Source organism: Muntiacus reevesi, chromosome 18, assembly GCF_963930625.1.
Source record: "Muntiacus reevesi chromosome 18, mMunRee1.1, whole genome shotgun sequence".
Taxonomy (NCBI): domain Eukaryota; kingdom Metazoa; phylum Chordata; class Mammalia; order Artiodactyla; family Cervidae; genus Muntiacus; species Muntiacus reevesi.
The window spans coordinates 1665222-1677443 of record NC_089266.1 but is presented as its reverse complement, the minus strand read 5'-3'; the positions used below and the strand labels follow the sequence as shown (position 1 = coordinate 1677443).

The 12222-nt window shown below is 57.0% G+C and overlaps 1 protein-coding gene across 3 annotated transcripts in view; it reads left to right on the top strand.

Moving 5' to 3' along the window:
- The window catches only part of FAM20A (FAM20A golgi associated secretory pathway pseudokinase), a 42247-nt gene that overhangs the window by 23973 nt on the left and 6052 nt on the right, over window positions 1-12222 (top strand). For 2 of the 3 annotated variants that reach the window (XM_065910274.1, XM_065910277.1), the window contains exons 2-9: window positions 3401-3585; window positions 4423-4473; window positions 6330-6408; window positions 8831-8923; window positions 9808-9923; window positions 10564-10744; window positions 11482-11591; window positions 12127-12208. In XM_065910274.1, the coding sequence (XP_065766346.1) occupies window positions 3401-3585; window positions 4423-4473; window positions 6330-6408; window positions 8831-8923; window positions 9808-9923; window positions 10564-10744; window positions 11482-11591; window positions 12127-12208 (897 nt within the window). Of the gene's footprint in view, window positions 1-1962; window positions 2274-3400; window positions 3586-4422; window positions 4474-6329; window positions 6409-8830; window positions 8924-9807; window positions 9924-10563; window positions 10745-11481; window positions 11592-12126; window positions 12209-12222 lie in introns of those variants that run through there. The other variant, XM_065910275.1, reaches the window with a different exon arrangement.

Here is a 12222-nt window from a genome sequence, read left to right as displayed (position 1 = left end):
ACGAGCAGACATGAATGAAAGAGAGGTTTCCGAAATTAAACATGTTGAACCATGCAAATATTTCCTATTCAAAACTAAAGAATGTTATATATATATATATATATATATATTTTAAATCTAAAAGAGGTGCTGCTCCTTCCAGGAAGCAGTTTTCGTGGAAAATTCCAGTTCTGCAGAGAAAAAGGAGCGGACTGGTGTTTCCTCCTTCCCTCAAGGTCACAGGACTTGTAACCCAGGTTTTTTCTTTTTATCGATGAAAGCAACATCCGTCAGTACTTCGTGCTTTGTTTTTTGGTATCTACTTTAGCTCTTCCTTTAAAGGTAAGGCTAGCTTAGAGACCAGGAATATCTTGGCTGATATTATACATAGCAATCCTCCATATATATAATATTTTTTCATACAGCAACATTTACTGTTGCCACATTAAGTTGCATTTTTAGAAATCTATTTTTTTTCACTGGGTATAGCAAACAGGGGTTAAAAAGCAGGTAATTTCTGTGTTCACCATTTTTTAAAAGTCCTTATTTTATATTGAAGTTCAGTTGATTAGGGTGTCCCTGGAGGCTCAGTGGTAAAGAATCTACTTGCCAATGCAGGAGACATGGGTTCGATCCCTGAGTGAGGAAGATCCCCCTGGAGAAGGAAATGGCAACCCACTCCCGTTTTCTTGTCTGGGAAGTCCCATGGACAGAAGAGCCTAGTGGGTTAGAGACCATGGGGTCGCAGAGTCAGACCCAACTGAGCGACTGAGCAACAACAACGTAGTCGATTAACGATGTTGTGTTAATTTCAAGTGGACGGCAAAGCGATTCAGGTGTACATATACATGCATCTGCTCTTTCCCAAGTTCTTTCCCCATTTAGGTTATTACAGACTACTGAGCAGAGTTCCCTGTGCCATATAGTAGGTCCTAGTGGTCACCTATTTTATCACTTTTATCTTTGCAAGCACACAACCCTAATCAGAGCACAGGTCAGTGGGCTGCAAAACGGGCTCTCCTTTAGGGAAAAAAAGCCCCGATGTGTACCATCTGCCGATTTCCGTGGTGCACATTCCCCCACGACGGCATCTGTCAAGCTCCCTGTCCACGTCAGCTCAGGCAGTCCTCTGCTGGTTGTCCTCAGGGAACAAAGGGCACAAACATTTCTAAAAGAAAAAGAAAAAGATGACTCTCAGCAGCTCCACCGTAACCATTAAAAAACAAACAAAAGGGCCAGTGAGAAGGATCCCGACACCCTCTCTCCCTCTCCCCCTGCTCTGCCCAGGTTGTGACTCGGGCTCTGTCAGGGGCTGAACAGCTCCCCAGAGAGCCATGGGCCCCACCCAAAGGTAAACATGGAGATTTAAAGAGCAGCTTGTCCGCTGTCAGAAGTTACACTCAATTTGCCACGTTTGTTTTTCTGTTTGGAGCCTGGAACCCTGACTGTTGTTGTAAGTAGAACCCGTCAGCTCTCAGCTTCACTTAAGAAAACGCGACTCCGCCCCTCTGCCCAGCCCAGTCCGGCCGCGGTCCTTGTCCCTCTTTCTCTGAACGTCTCTGCGCTGCCCGACCTCAGGGGGCTGACGCAGTTCAGGACTGGGCAGCCTTCCCACCAGGCTCCCGGCGGAGCTGAGCCATCCCGGAGTTTCAGCCTCAGAGCAGCCTTGGGAGCTGGAATAAAATACGGAGGAATGTGAATAAAGTAAGGGGAAGCTGGCAGGTGCGGCCCGCAGGTAAACATCTGGGGCTGCCTCAGTTTAACAGGTCACATCTTGGACCACGGCAGGAGGAGCTCAGGGACCCCCGGGACCAGCTCACAGTCGGACGCGCACTGTGGCCTGGAGGGAAGGTGACCGGATGCAGAAACTGAACCTGGAGGCCAGCACGTGTGGTGCATCATCCAATATTCACAAGCCTGCAGCGTGAGGAAGGAAGCTGTTCTGCATCAAGAGCCAAGACTCCGCGGTGGAAGCTCTGGAAAGATCTTGGCTCAGTTTTGGAAAGTGCTTTCTCACAGGGCTGGCCCGACGGGCCGGGCTACTCCTGGGTGTAGCCCAGGAGGAGAAGCGGGTGACAGAGGAGGAGATGGTTGAATGGCATCACCAATTCAATAGACATGAATTTGAGCAAGCTCCGAGAGCCCGTGAAGGACAGGGAGACCTGGGGGGCTGCAGTCCGTGGGGCCGCAAAGAGTCAGACACGACGGAGCGGCTGAACAACAACTTCGGGTGTGGTACACCCCCTTCACAGGAGCTGACCAAGTACAAGAAAGAACACCTTGGAAGGAATGTTGTAAGTGGAACAGGGCATTAGGTTCAGGGTCTTTCAGATCACTCCCGAGAGAAATACAGATGTAGAGGGACACCCGAATCCTGCCCCATCAACCCACATGACCCTCACCATCACTTAACTCGCCAGATGACCGGTGCACCTTGCCTTGCCTTCCAGTCTGAAGGGCTCCATCTTTTCACTCACCCATCTATCTATCCGTCTCTCCTCTCTGATCCTCAGGTACACCTGTCCCTTGCCTGCCTCTTGAGGTCGTGTGTACCTTGTCCCCAGTCCCTGAGCACGTCTCCCCTTCAGTCCAAACACCACCCCTGTGAACCCCCTGAAGTCCACTTTCTCCCATCTGAGTCTTCCTCTGACTACTTGACCCCACAACCGTCTGTCCCTTTCCTAGCAGGTCAAGATGTTTTAGTCTGAACACGTGTCTAGCAGTTGATCTACAACTGCCTCACATTGGCTCTGAATATTTCACAGACACGCAGCTTCCCTCCCAGACTAGACTCTGAGCCTCTGCACTGCAGTGGTGGTGATTTTCACTTTGCTTTTTGTCCTGGCAGAAAAGTTTCCTGAGCAGAAATCGGTACATGGCTAATTAATTCTTATCTTATAGGACATACTAATTAATCTAACTCAGCTTCCAGCTCTCCTTACTGACCCTGACCCTCATCCTTTTTGTTGTCACCAATTACCTTCTCTCTCCTATCTCCTGCCTCCTAAGGTCAAGAAATTACTGGGAAATATAGACTTTTTCATGGGAAAGTCCAGGAAGAGGCCCAGGATCACTCCCGGAGATACCCGATTATATGAGGCCCTGAGTTTGCTCCCAACCATGCCCCTTTCCCTCACAGCATTTGTCACTGTCTGTGGCTAGGTGTTTGTGTGTGGGGGTGTGGCACTGTGGACCTGTTGGGCTGTTTCACTCACTGGATTGTAAGCGCTCTGAGGGCAGGGAGTCCGGTGGTTGCTGTGCCCCCCACAGTATCCTCAGCTCACATCAAGCCTCGTGAATATTAGGTGCTTCATGGTGTTGATGAAGGAACGAAAGAACAGATGGAGCGTCCAGATGTGGCGCTCCTGCAGGTCTTTGCGTTCTCTTCCCCCAACTGAAGAAACACTCTTCATGCCTTTAGACGACGAAGGATGTACAAAGAGCAGCTGAACCTCACGTCCCCGGAACCCCCAGTGCAGCTCCACCAGGAGGCCAGCTGGGTCCAGTTCCACCTGGGGATCAACCGCCACAGCCTGTACCCCCGGTCCAGCCCCATCGTCAGCAAACTCCTCCGGGACATGAGGGACTTTCCCACCATCAGTGCTGGTAAGTGTCACAGACCAGTAGGGAGACTTTCTCCTGGAAAGGCTGGGAAACCATCTCAGGCTGGGCTCTGGGGTAAAATAGTAGAGGGCTGATTCTACCACTCAACAGAGTAAGAAGAAGGAAAACACAAACATTGATCTCTTTCCCTTTGAAAGAGATCTTATGACCATAATCTCATAAAGGGGGCGTAGGAAGTGTCTGTACCGTACAGAAAGGTGATGTCACTGTTGCTCCTGTTCCAATCTGGTGACTGTCTCTTATACAGTGATCTTCTGATGTAGACCAGGGGTCCCCAACCTCCCGGCCGCTAATCGGTACCTCCTGTCTAAGCAGCAGCGGCATTCAATTAGAAATAAAGTGCACAATAAGTGTAACATGCTTGAATTATCCTGAAACCATCCCCCACCTCCACCCCCAGGTGGGTAGAAATATTGTCTTCCACGAAATTGGTCCCTGGTGCCAAAAAGTTGGAGACCGCAGAGTGTAGACATCCTCGCCATTTTACAGATGGGAACACGAAGACTCAGAAAGCTTCAGCAACCTGGTCGAGGACCCAGAGGTGGCCTGCTGTCTCAGGTCACAAGCAGTACGCCAGTCTGAGGGACACACAGAGGGACTATTAATAGCAAAGGTTTCCCAAACAGGCGTGGCTGGAGTGTCCGTTGAAGGACCAGGGAGCATGAGGTCAGGATCGAGCAGGATGGGAGACCGCGGCCACAAGTGGGGCTCGGGAAGACTCCCTATGAAACAGTCAAGGGCCCCAGGCCGCCTCCCACTCTCCCCCTCTGATGCCTGAACAAGAACTGATGTCTTCACTGGCCTGCTCATCCGTTGCAGATTACAGTCAGGACGAGAAAGCCCTGCTTGGAGCCTGCGACTGCTCCCAGAGTAAGTGGCCTGGCCCCGCCTCGTTTCTGGTTCCACCCTAGACTTGGCCCCGCCCCACCCCTGGCCCCAGGCCCCGCCTCACCTCTGGTTCCACCCCAGCCTTGGCCCCGCCCCGCCCCTGGCCCTGGCCCCACCCCGCTCCTGGCCATGGCCCCGCCTCATTTCTGGTTCCACCCTAGCCTTGGCCCCGCCCCGACCTTGGCCCCACCCCTGGCCCTGGCCCCAGCCCCACCCCGCCCCTGGCCCTGGCCCCACCCCGCTCCTGGCCATGGCCCCACCTCATCTCTGGTTCCACCCTAGCCTTGTCCCCGCCCCCAGTCTTGGCCCCACCCCGCCCCTGGCCCCGCCTCATCTTAGGTTCCTCCCTAGCTTTGGCCCCGCCCCACCCGTGGCCCTGGCCCCGCCTCGTCTCTGGTTCCACCCTAGCCTTGGCCCCGCCCCGACCTTGGCCCCGCCCCACCCGTGGCCCTGGCCCTGCCTCATCTCTGTTCCACCCTAGCCTTGGCCCCGCCCCGACCTTGGCCCCGCCCCACCCCGGCCCTGGCCCCGCCTCGTCTCTGGTTCCTCCCTAGCCGTGGCCCCGCCCCCTTACCGCCCTGCCCTGGGAACCCGGTACCTGGGGGCAGCCTGGAGGTCCCACAGGCCTCCCCGGGGGACTGGGTCGCGAGCCTCCTCTCCGCACCCGCGCAGAAGGGAAGGCCTTCAAGAGGAGCTCGCAGGTGGGCCGGGCCGGGCGGCCTGCGGCCCCTGCCAGCGTCGTCGCGGGGTCGAGGGGCTGGTTAGGAAAGCGGAGTCTCGGTCCCCACTCCGATTTTCTGAATCAGAATCTGGGTTCTCACAAAGTCCTCGAGGGGCTGGAGTACATTTTCAGGGTTAGGAAGCCGTGGGGCAGGGCGGCGGCGCTCAGCCTGGCGACAGGTGTCGGTGACGCGGGGGCGGGGTGGGGGCGGGTGGTCAGTGGCCTGGGGAGGCGGCCCAGGCGTCAGCATGGCGGAAACCCTCAGGGTCTCAGGCAGCCAGGCTGGCTCCCTGGGGCGAAGATTCACGCAGGCGAAAGAGGGGCCTGGGTGCAGCCCGGTCCTTGGGGGGTGCTCTGTACTGGGGTTCAGGCGCTCACGGACACGGAGCCCACAGCAGGTCATTGCCGGGCCAGGAGCCTCCTCCGTTGGCCTCGGTGAACCGAACACACGTCAGACGCGTCCGTGTGTCCTGACTTGTCAAAGGCTAAAAGACAGGAGACGGTAGGGCCTGGCGCTTCCCTCTTCCTTAGTTTCGCCCCTGCCATTTGCCGTTCATTGGAAGGCAAAGGTGAGGGGCATCGTCCCGGCCCTCTGGGGGCTGACAGCAGGGCAGGGTGGGGCCGGGGACTCAGGTGCCCAGGACACGTGTCAGGAGGCAGCTCCCGCCGGCAGGGTCTCACAGGCGCCCCTCAGGCGTCACGAGGCCCCGTCACCGCCTGGGTGTCCAGTCTTACTAGGAAGAGATGTTGGTCACAAGTCCAGTGCGACGTGACAGGTGGCGGGTTCAGAGTCTATAAGGCAAGGCTGAAGCAGAGAGGAAGAGGTCAGCTCTTCTCAGGAAAATGTCCTTTTGGGGTTTTCAGAGAGTGTCCCTCTGGGGAAACCTGCGTTGTTTGCCCCTTTCCAATAACATCAGAAAAAGTCTTATCTTGAGTCCCTGGACACACTCTCCATGATCTGACCCGACTCCGCAGGCTTTGAGAGCAAATTCTAGTCTTTAGAGTCTCAAGTGAGAGCAAAGACAAGAAACAGGGCTGAGTTTGTGGAATGAATAAAAGGCCACAGCCCCGGGCCTGGGCCCAGAAGCACTGTTAACCCCCCATTCTTCCCATGCAGTCGTGAAACCCAGTGGCGTCCACCTCAAACTGGTTCTGAGGTTCTCGGACTTCGGGAAGGCCATGTTCAAACCGATGAGGTAAATGACTGCTTCCCGCACCCCCATGCCCAGCTGTGGTAGCCATAATAAAAGTTTAATCTTCATTTTATAAAGTTTAGTCCCAAGTCAGAGTATCATTTTAAAATGTACTTCCTGAATAAGCATGCATTTTTTTCTGTTAAGTAATGTTAAGAATTTGTCCCTTTTTATAAAAGCAAAGTAGAAATTTATCTTTGGGTAATATAAATGATGACCACAAAGATTATATTTTTAATGTAATATAATACAGTACAGAAGTGAAAGTCTTATTCACTTAGTCATGTCAGACTCTTTGCAACCCCATGGTCTGTATCCCGCCAGGCTCCTCTGTCCATGGGATTCTCCAGGTAAGAATACTGGAGAGGGTTGCCATTTCCTTCTCCAGGGGATTTTCCCAACCCAAGGATCAAGCCCACATCTCCTGCATTGCAGGCAGATTCTTTACCATCTGAGCCACCTGGGAAGCCCACAATATAGGACATACAATAAGAAACCTGAATGTTCATTGGAAGGACTGATGCTACAGCTGAAACTCCAATACTTGGGCCACCTGATGTGAAGAGACAACTCACTGGAAGAGACCCTGATGCTGGGAAAGATTGAGGGCAAGAGGAGAAGGGGGTGACAGAGGGTGCGATGGTTGGATGACATCACTGAGTCAATGCACATGAGTTTGAGCAAACTCAGGGAGATAGTGAAGGACAGGGAAGCCTGATGGGCTGCAATCCATGGGGTCGCAGAGTCAGGCACGACTTATCAACGGAACAACAACAGTAAGAAATACATCCATGCTAGTCAGGCTTTGGGAAGTAAATGATTTTCAGATTTAAAATCATGCCTAAATATGCCATGCAAAGATGAAATGATGATTCAGAAAATTCGGAAGGGCCTCCAAAGGATTGTATATTCTCTCTTTTTTCAATTTTTATTTTTTCTTTACTTTTTTTTTTTTTTTTTTTAGCCGCCCCACTTGGCTTGTGGGATCTTAGTTCCCTGACCAGGGACTGAACCCGCAGGTCATGGCAATGAAAGAGTTCAGTCCTAACCACTGGACCATCAGGGAACTCCCAGAGTGTGTATTCCTACAGACAGAATTCAGGAATTAAAGCAAGCTCAGGACACACGGATGGTCCTCACTGACCTGGACATCAGGAGATGCTAACGCATAGCCCGGGGTCAGGCCTGCCCGTGGGGGCCTGTGCTTCAAAAGTGGCTGGGCCTTTGAAAGGAGAGTCCCCACTTTGGGCAGCCCCTCGCTATGGTTTCCAGGACTGGCTGGTGATTTTCTTATGTTTTGTTTTTTGAAGGTTTTCTTTTATTTGGACCATTTCTAAGGTTGCTATTGAATTTGTTACAATGTTGCTTCTGTTTCTGTTTTGGTTTTTTGACCACAAGGCCTGTGGGATCCTAGCTCTGACCAGGGACTGAGCCCACACCCCCACCTTGGAAGGCGAAGTCTTAACCACTGGAGCGCGGGGGCAAGTTCCAAGGCTGCTGTTTTTCAGCAAAGCGCACGTCACTGTTCCCCTGGCAGGTGCTGCTGACTTAACGGCTTTCCACAGAATTACGGCTTTCCACAGAATGAGATTCGTTTACATTGACATCACTCTTGCAGCCACCGTGCAGCCCCATGCGGTGGACTATAAAATTATTCCAAGATCGTCCTTCTTCAAATGATTATCAGCGTCCAGGCCAGTCACCGCGGGGCCAGCAGGCAGGGTGCCCTTCATTAGTGGGAGACGCCTTTCTGAACATATACACCCAGCAGCCGGCTCCTCACGACCAGGCAGGGGATGCTTTTCAGCGATGCAGTAGAGATTTCTTAATGTTTATAAACAAATATTCTCAACGCCAGCCTCCCTCCCATCTCTGGCAGGGCCGCTCTCATGACCCAGCGGAGGTGCCTCTGCGCGGACGGTGGGTCCACGCACCCGGGACTTTCCTGCTCTTCAGATGTCCATGCTGCTAAATCACATCTCTGGGGCACTTTTCCTTTTATAAGGTTCTGTCTCGGACCTGGCCTCTCAGTCCTCGGCTTCCGGGTCTGCCCCACCTCTGGTCTGTTAGCCAGCGCCCCGTCCTCCGCGTGGCTGCAGAGAAGTACATTTCTTCACTCTCAACGACTGGGCTTTTCAGAGAATCAGCCACTGTCATCAAAGCGGCTTGAGTGGGCGGCCTGGTGTGGAGGGCGCAGGGGGCAGGGGGCTGCAGGATAGTCAGCGTCGGGCACGCAGCCCGGCTCCTCCCACCCGCAGGTCCCGCCGGCAGAGGGGCCTCCAGCCGCTCCACGTGTGGTCCCTCCCGTGTGAGCTCTGAGAGCACAGAGGCGCGTCTTCTTTCCCGCCGGTCGCCTGAATCAGCTCTGCTACCAGGCTCCTGCCTGAGGTCTGAGTCCAGGGCCTGACTCCTCTCTTCCTTCCAGACAGCAACGAGATGAAGAGACGCCTGAGGACTTCTTCTATTTCATCGACTTTCAGAGACACAACGCGGAGATCGCCGCTTTCCACCTGGACAGGTAGCCCTGGCCCCATGGAAGTGGGGCTCGCTGCAGAGGCCAGCCCGGAGAGGCGGCCCCACCTGCCCACCCCTGCCTCCTCCCTCCGTTCCTCCTGCTGGATTTTCTTGGTGGATCCCAGTGATGCCTTCAAACCCAACACAACCCATCAGCCCCAGGGATCGCAAAACACAAGGCCTTTTAATGTAACAAGGAGTGCTTGGTAAGGAAAGGAGCCCTGCCAGGCTGCCTGTGGCTCAGTCTCCGGACCTGAGAGTGGGGAGCGTGCGCCCCCTGCCTCTTCCCCATAGTGCCTCCCGGCTGCTGGGTGTGAAAAGGTGAAGGCACATTCCTGAACGTCCCGGCCCCCTGCCTGCCCGTCATTCCTAGCCAGGTGTGGTCTGGGGACTGGCAGCCCGGCCCCCCACGCCCCTCCCTGGAACTTTCCAGAAACGCAGAATCCCAGCCTCAGCCTGGCCCCGCTGACTCAGAGGCGCATCTGAACAGATTCGGGGTGACTCATGTGCACACGAGCGTGAGGAGCTCTGAGCCAAGCACTGGGTCATGGTGGGGGTGTGCCCGGAAGGGCTGATGGGATAGAGTCCTTCCCCACCTCCCAGCCCCTGGGGTGCATGCTTGTCCTGGACACTGAGACCCCCACCCTTGACTGAGGGCAGTCAGGAAGACCTGTCCATTCCTTTCTCTCTCTTTTTTTTTTTGCCATGCCTGGGAGCTGGTGGGATCTTAGTTCCCCAACCAGGGATTGAACCTGAGCCCCCTGCAGTGGAAGCGCAGAGTCCTAACCACTGCTCCGCCGGGGAATCCTCAGCAGGTCCGTTTCTAGTGGCGGCCACTTCTTTCAGGCGGTCATCCCTCGGACCTCAGCAGGCCTCCGTCTCTTTCAGGATTCTGGACTTCCGGCGGGTGCCGCCGACTGTGGGCAGGCTGGTCAACATCACCAAGGAGATCCTGGAGGTGACCAGGAACGAGATCCTGCAGAGCGTGTTCTTCGTCTCTCCAGGTGGGTGACCTCCTGCCGGCGACCCCCGTTCCCGGGTGGCTGCCTGCCGCCTGCAGATGCTGCCCCGGCGTCCTGACGGTCGCATGCGGTGACCTGTGGACTGAGGCGGCTGGGTGCCAGGCACCCCCTGGCCCATGTGGGCCCTGAACTCTGATGCCCGCAGCCCCGGAGGCAGATGTCACCCGTCCAGGCAGAAAGGGCAAAGAGACTGCAAGTGTCAGTCGCTCAGCTGCGTCTGACTCTGTGCAGCCCCATGGACTGTAGCCCGCCAGGCTCCTCTGTCCATGGGATTCTCCAGGCAAGAACACTGGAGTGGGCTGCCATGCCCTTCTCCAGAGGATCTTCCTGACCCAGGGATCGAACCCAGGTCTCCTGCATGGCGGGAGACTCTACCAACTGAGCCACCAGGGAAGCCCCCTGCTGGTGTGGGCACGATGCTGTGGGCTGAGCCCACAAGTCTCGACTCCAAGACAGCTGAGAGGTGGTTTCCAGGATGCTCGATTCCGTAGTATCCTCCACAGACGGAAGAGGCCACGTTTTCTCCTCCCGCCTTTTCCCGAGCCATGAGCTCGGGGAGCCCTTGGGGCGGGAGGACGGGTGCCCGCTGCTCCTCTGACCGCCCTCCTTCTCTGCCCTCCAGCCAGCAACGTGTGCTTCTTCGCCAAGTGTCCGTACATGTGCAAGACGGAATACGCCGTGTGCGGCAACCCGCACCTGCTGGAGGGCTCCCTGTCCGCCTTCCTGCCGTCCCTCAACCTGGCCCCACGGCTGTCTGTACCCAACCCCTGGATCCGCTCCTACTCCCTGGCAGGCAGAGAGGAGTGAGTTGGTCCTGGGACTGAGGGCGGCCTCCGCCCCTCCACCTCACCCCATGTGGAAGCTGGGTGTTGCTGCCATCCCTTTAGTTCACGGGTTGTTACAAAAAGCCCCCTGTCTACCCCGCACTGGATGCCGGGGGAGGCAGAAAGGACAGACCCAGGTTCTTCCTTCGAGAGGCCCCTCGGTCCAGCCTGGGGGCAGACAGCAGCCAGGCTGTGAGAAGGCGGAGATGCCCGCGGGGGACCCGGGCTCCCCGAGGTGGTCGTTCCCCGGGCCTGGCACACGCCCGGCACAGGGCAGGTGCTCAGTGAACAAGCCAGCTGGATGAACGGGTTCATCCCTCCAGACCCCCAGCCGTGGTGGGAAGAGGAGGGGACAGGCAGGACTTCCGGGGGACCTGGCAGGTCCCGAGGGACTCGTGAAGGCCGAGGAGAAGCTCCCCAGGCGAAAAGGGACCTGGGGGCTTCTGGTGGGCAGAGAGGCGGCAGAGGGCGGCTGGCAGGGGGCTGCAGACGGCTCGGGAGACGAGAGAGCAGCGCCCAAGAGGCCGTTGGGGGGGGGGGCCGGCACATCAGTGCAGCACCCCGCTGGGCGGGTCACTGTGAAAGGTCTGGAACCTTCTCACGCAGGGAGTCTGCTGCTTCCGGGGGCCCCCGCCCAGGTCCTCCTGGGGGTTCACACGGCCCCCAGCCCGGGGCAGGGATGCGGGTGAGGTGAGGGCGGACTCTTCCACCCCCAGGTGGGAGGTCAACCCCCTCTACTGCGCCACGGTGAAGCAGCTGTACCCCCACGGCAGCAGCGACCGCCTTCTCAACATCATCGACATGGCCATCTTCGACTTCCTGACCGGTGGGTGCGGCGCCGGGCCCGTGACCCAGGCGCGGGAGTGCGCCGCTGTCCCTTCTGGAGGGGCAGGCCCCCGGCCCCGAGGCCGGGCAGGGATGGAAGTTGCCCCCTTCATGGTGGGGGCGTGGGGCGCAGGAAGGGCAGGGGTGGGAGGAGCCAGGGACGGGACCCTCATCTGCCATGGAGGCCCCCGGGGACGGGCAGGCTCAGGAGAAGGGCAGGGGTGGAGGCCACCGCGCCGGGGCCGGTGAGCTTCTGGAAAGGCGGGGAGCCGGGCCCAATGCGGGCGCCAGGCAAGGAGGCCCAACCTTCCAGGCGAGTGTTAGGACGCCGGCGGGCTGGGGGGGCAGGAAAATCCTCAGGTTTGAGGGGGGCCTGCCTGCTCCTGCGACCTCACCAGGGGCCCCAGGAGACAGGCTCGGGCGGGTGCAGACTCCCGCGGCCTCCGGAGGGCTGCAGCCTCGGCCCCAGAGGGAGCTCGAGGCGGGCGCCGGGTCCACAGGCCCTGGCCCGCCGCAGCGCCTCGCCTCCTCCACAGGGAACATGGACCGGCACCACTACGAGATGTTCACCAGGTTCGGGGACGACGGGTTCCTGATCCACCTGGACAACGCTCGGGGGTGAGCGCCCCCCA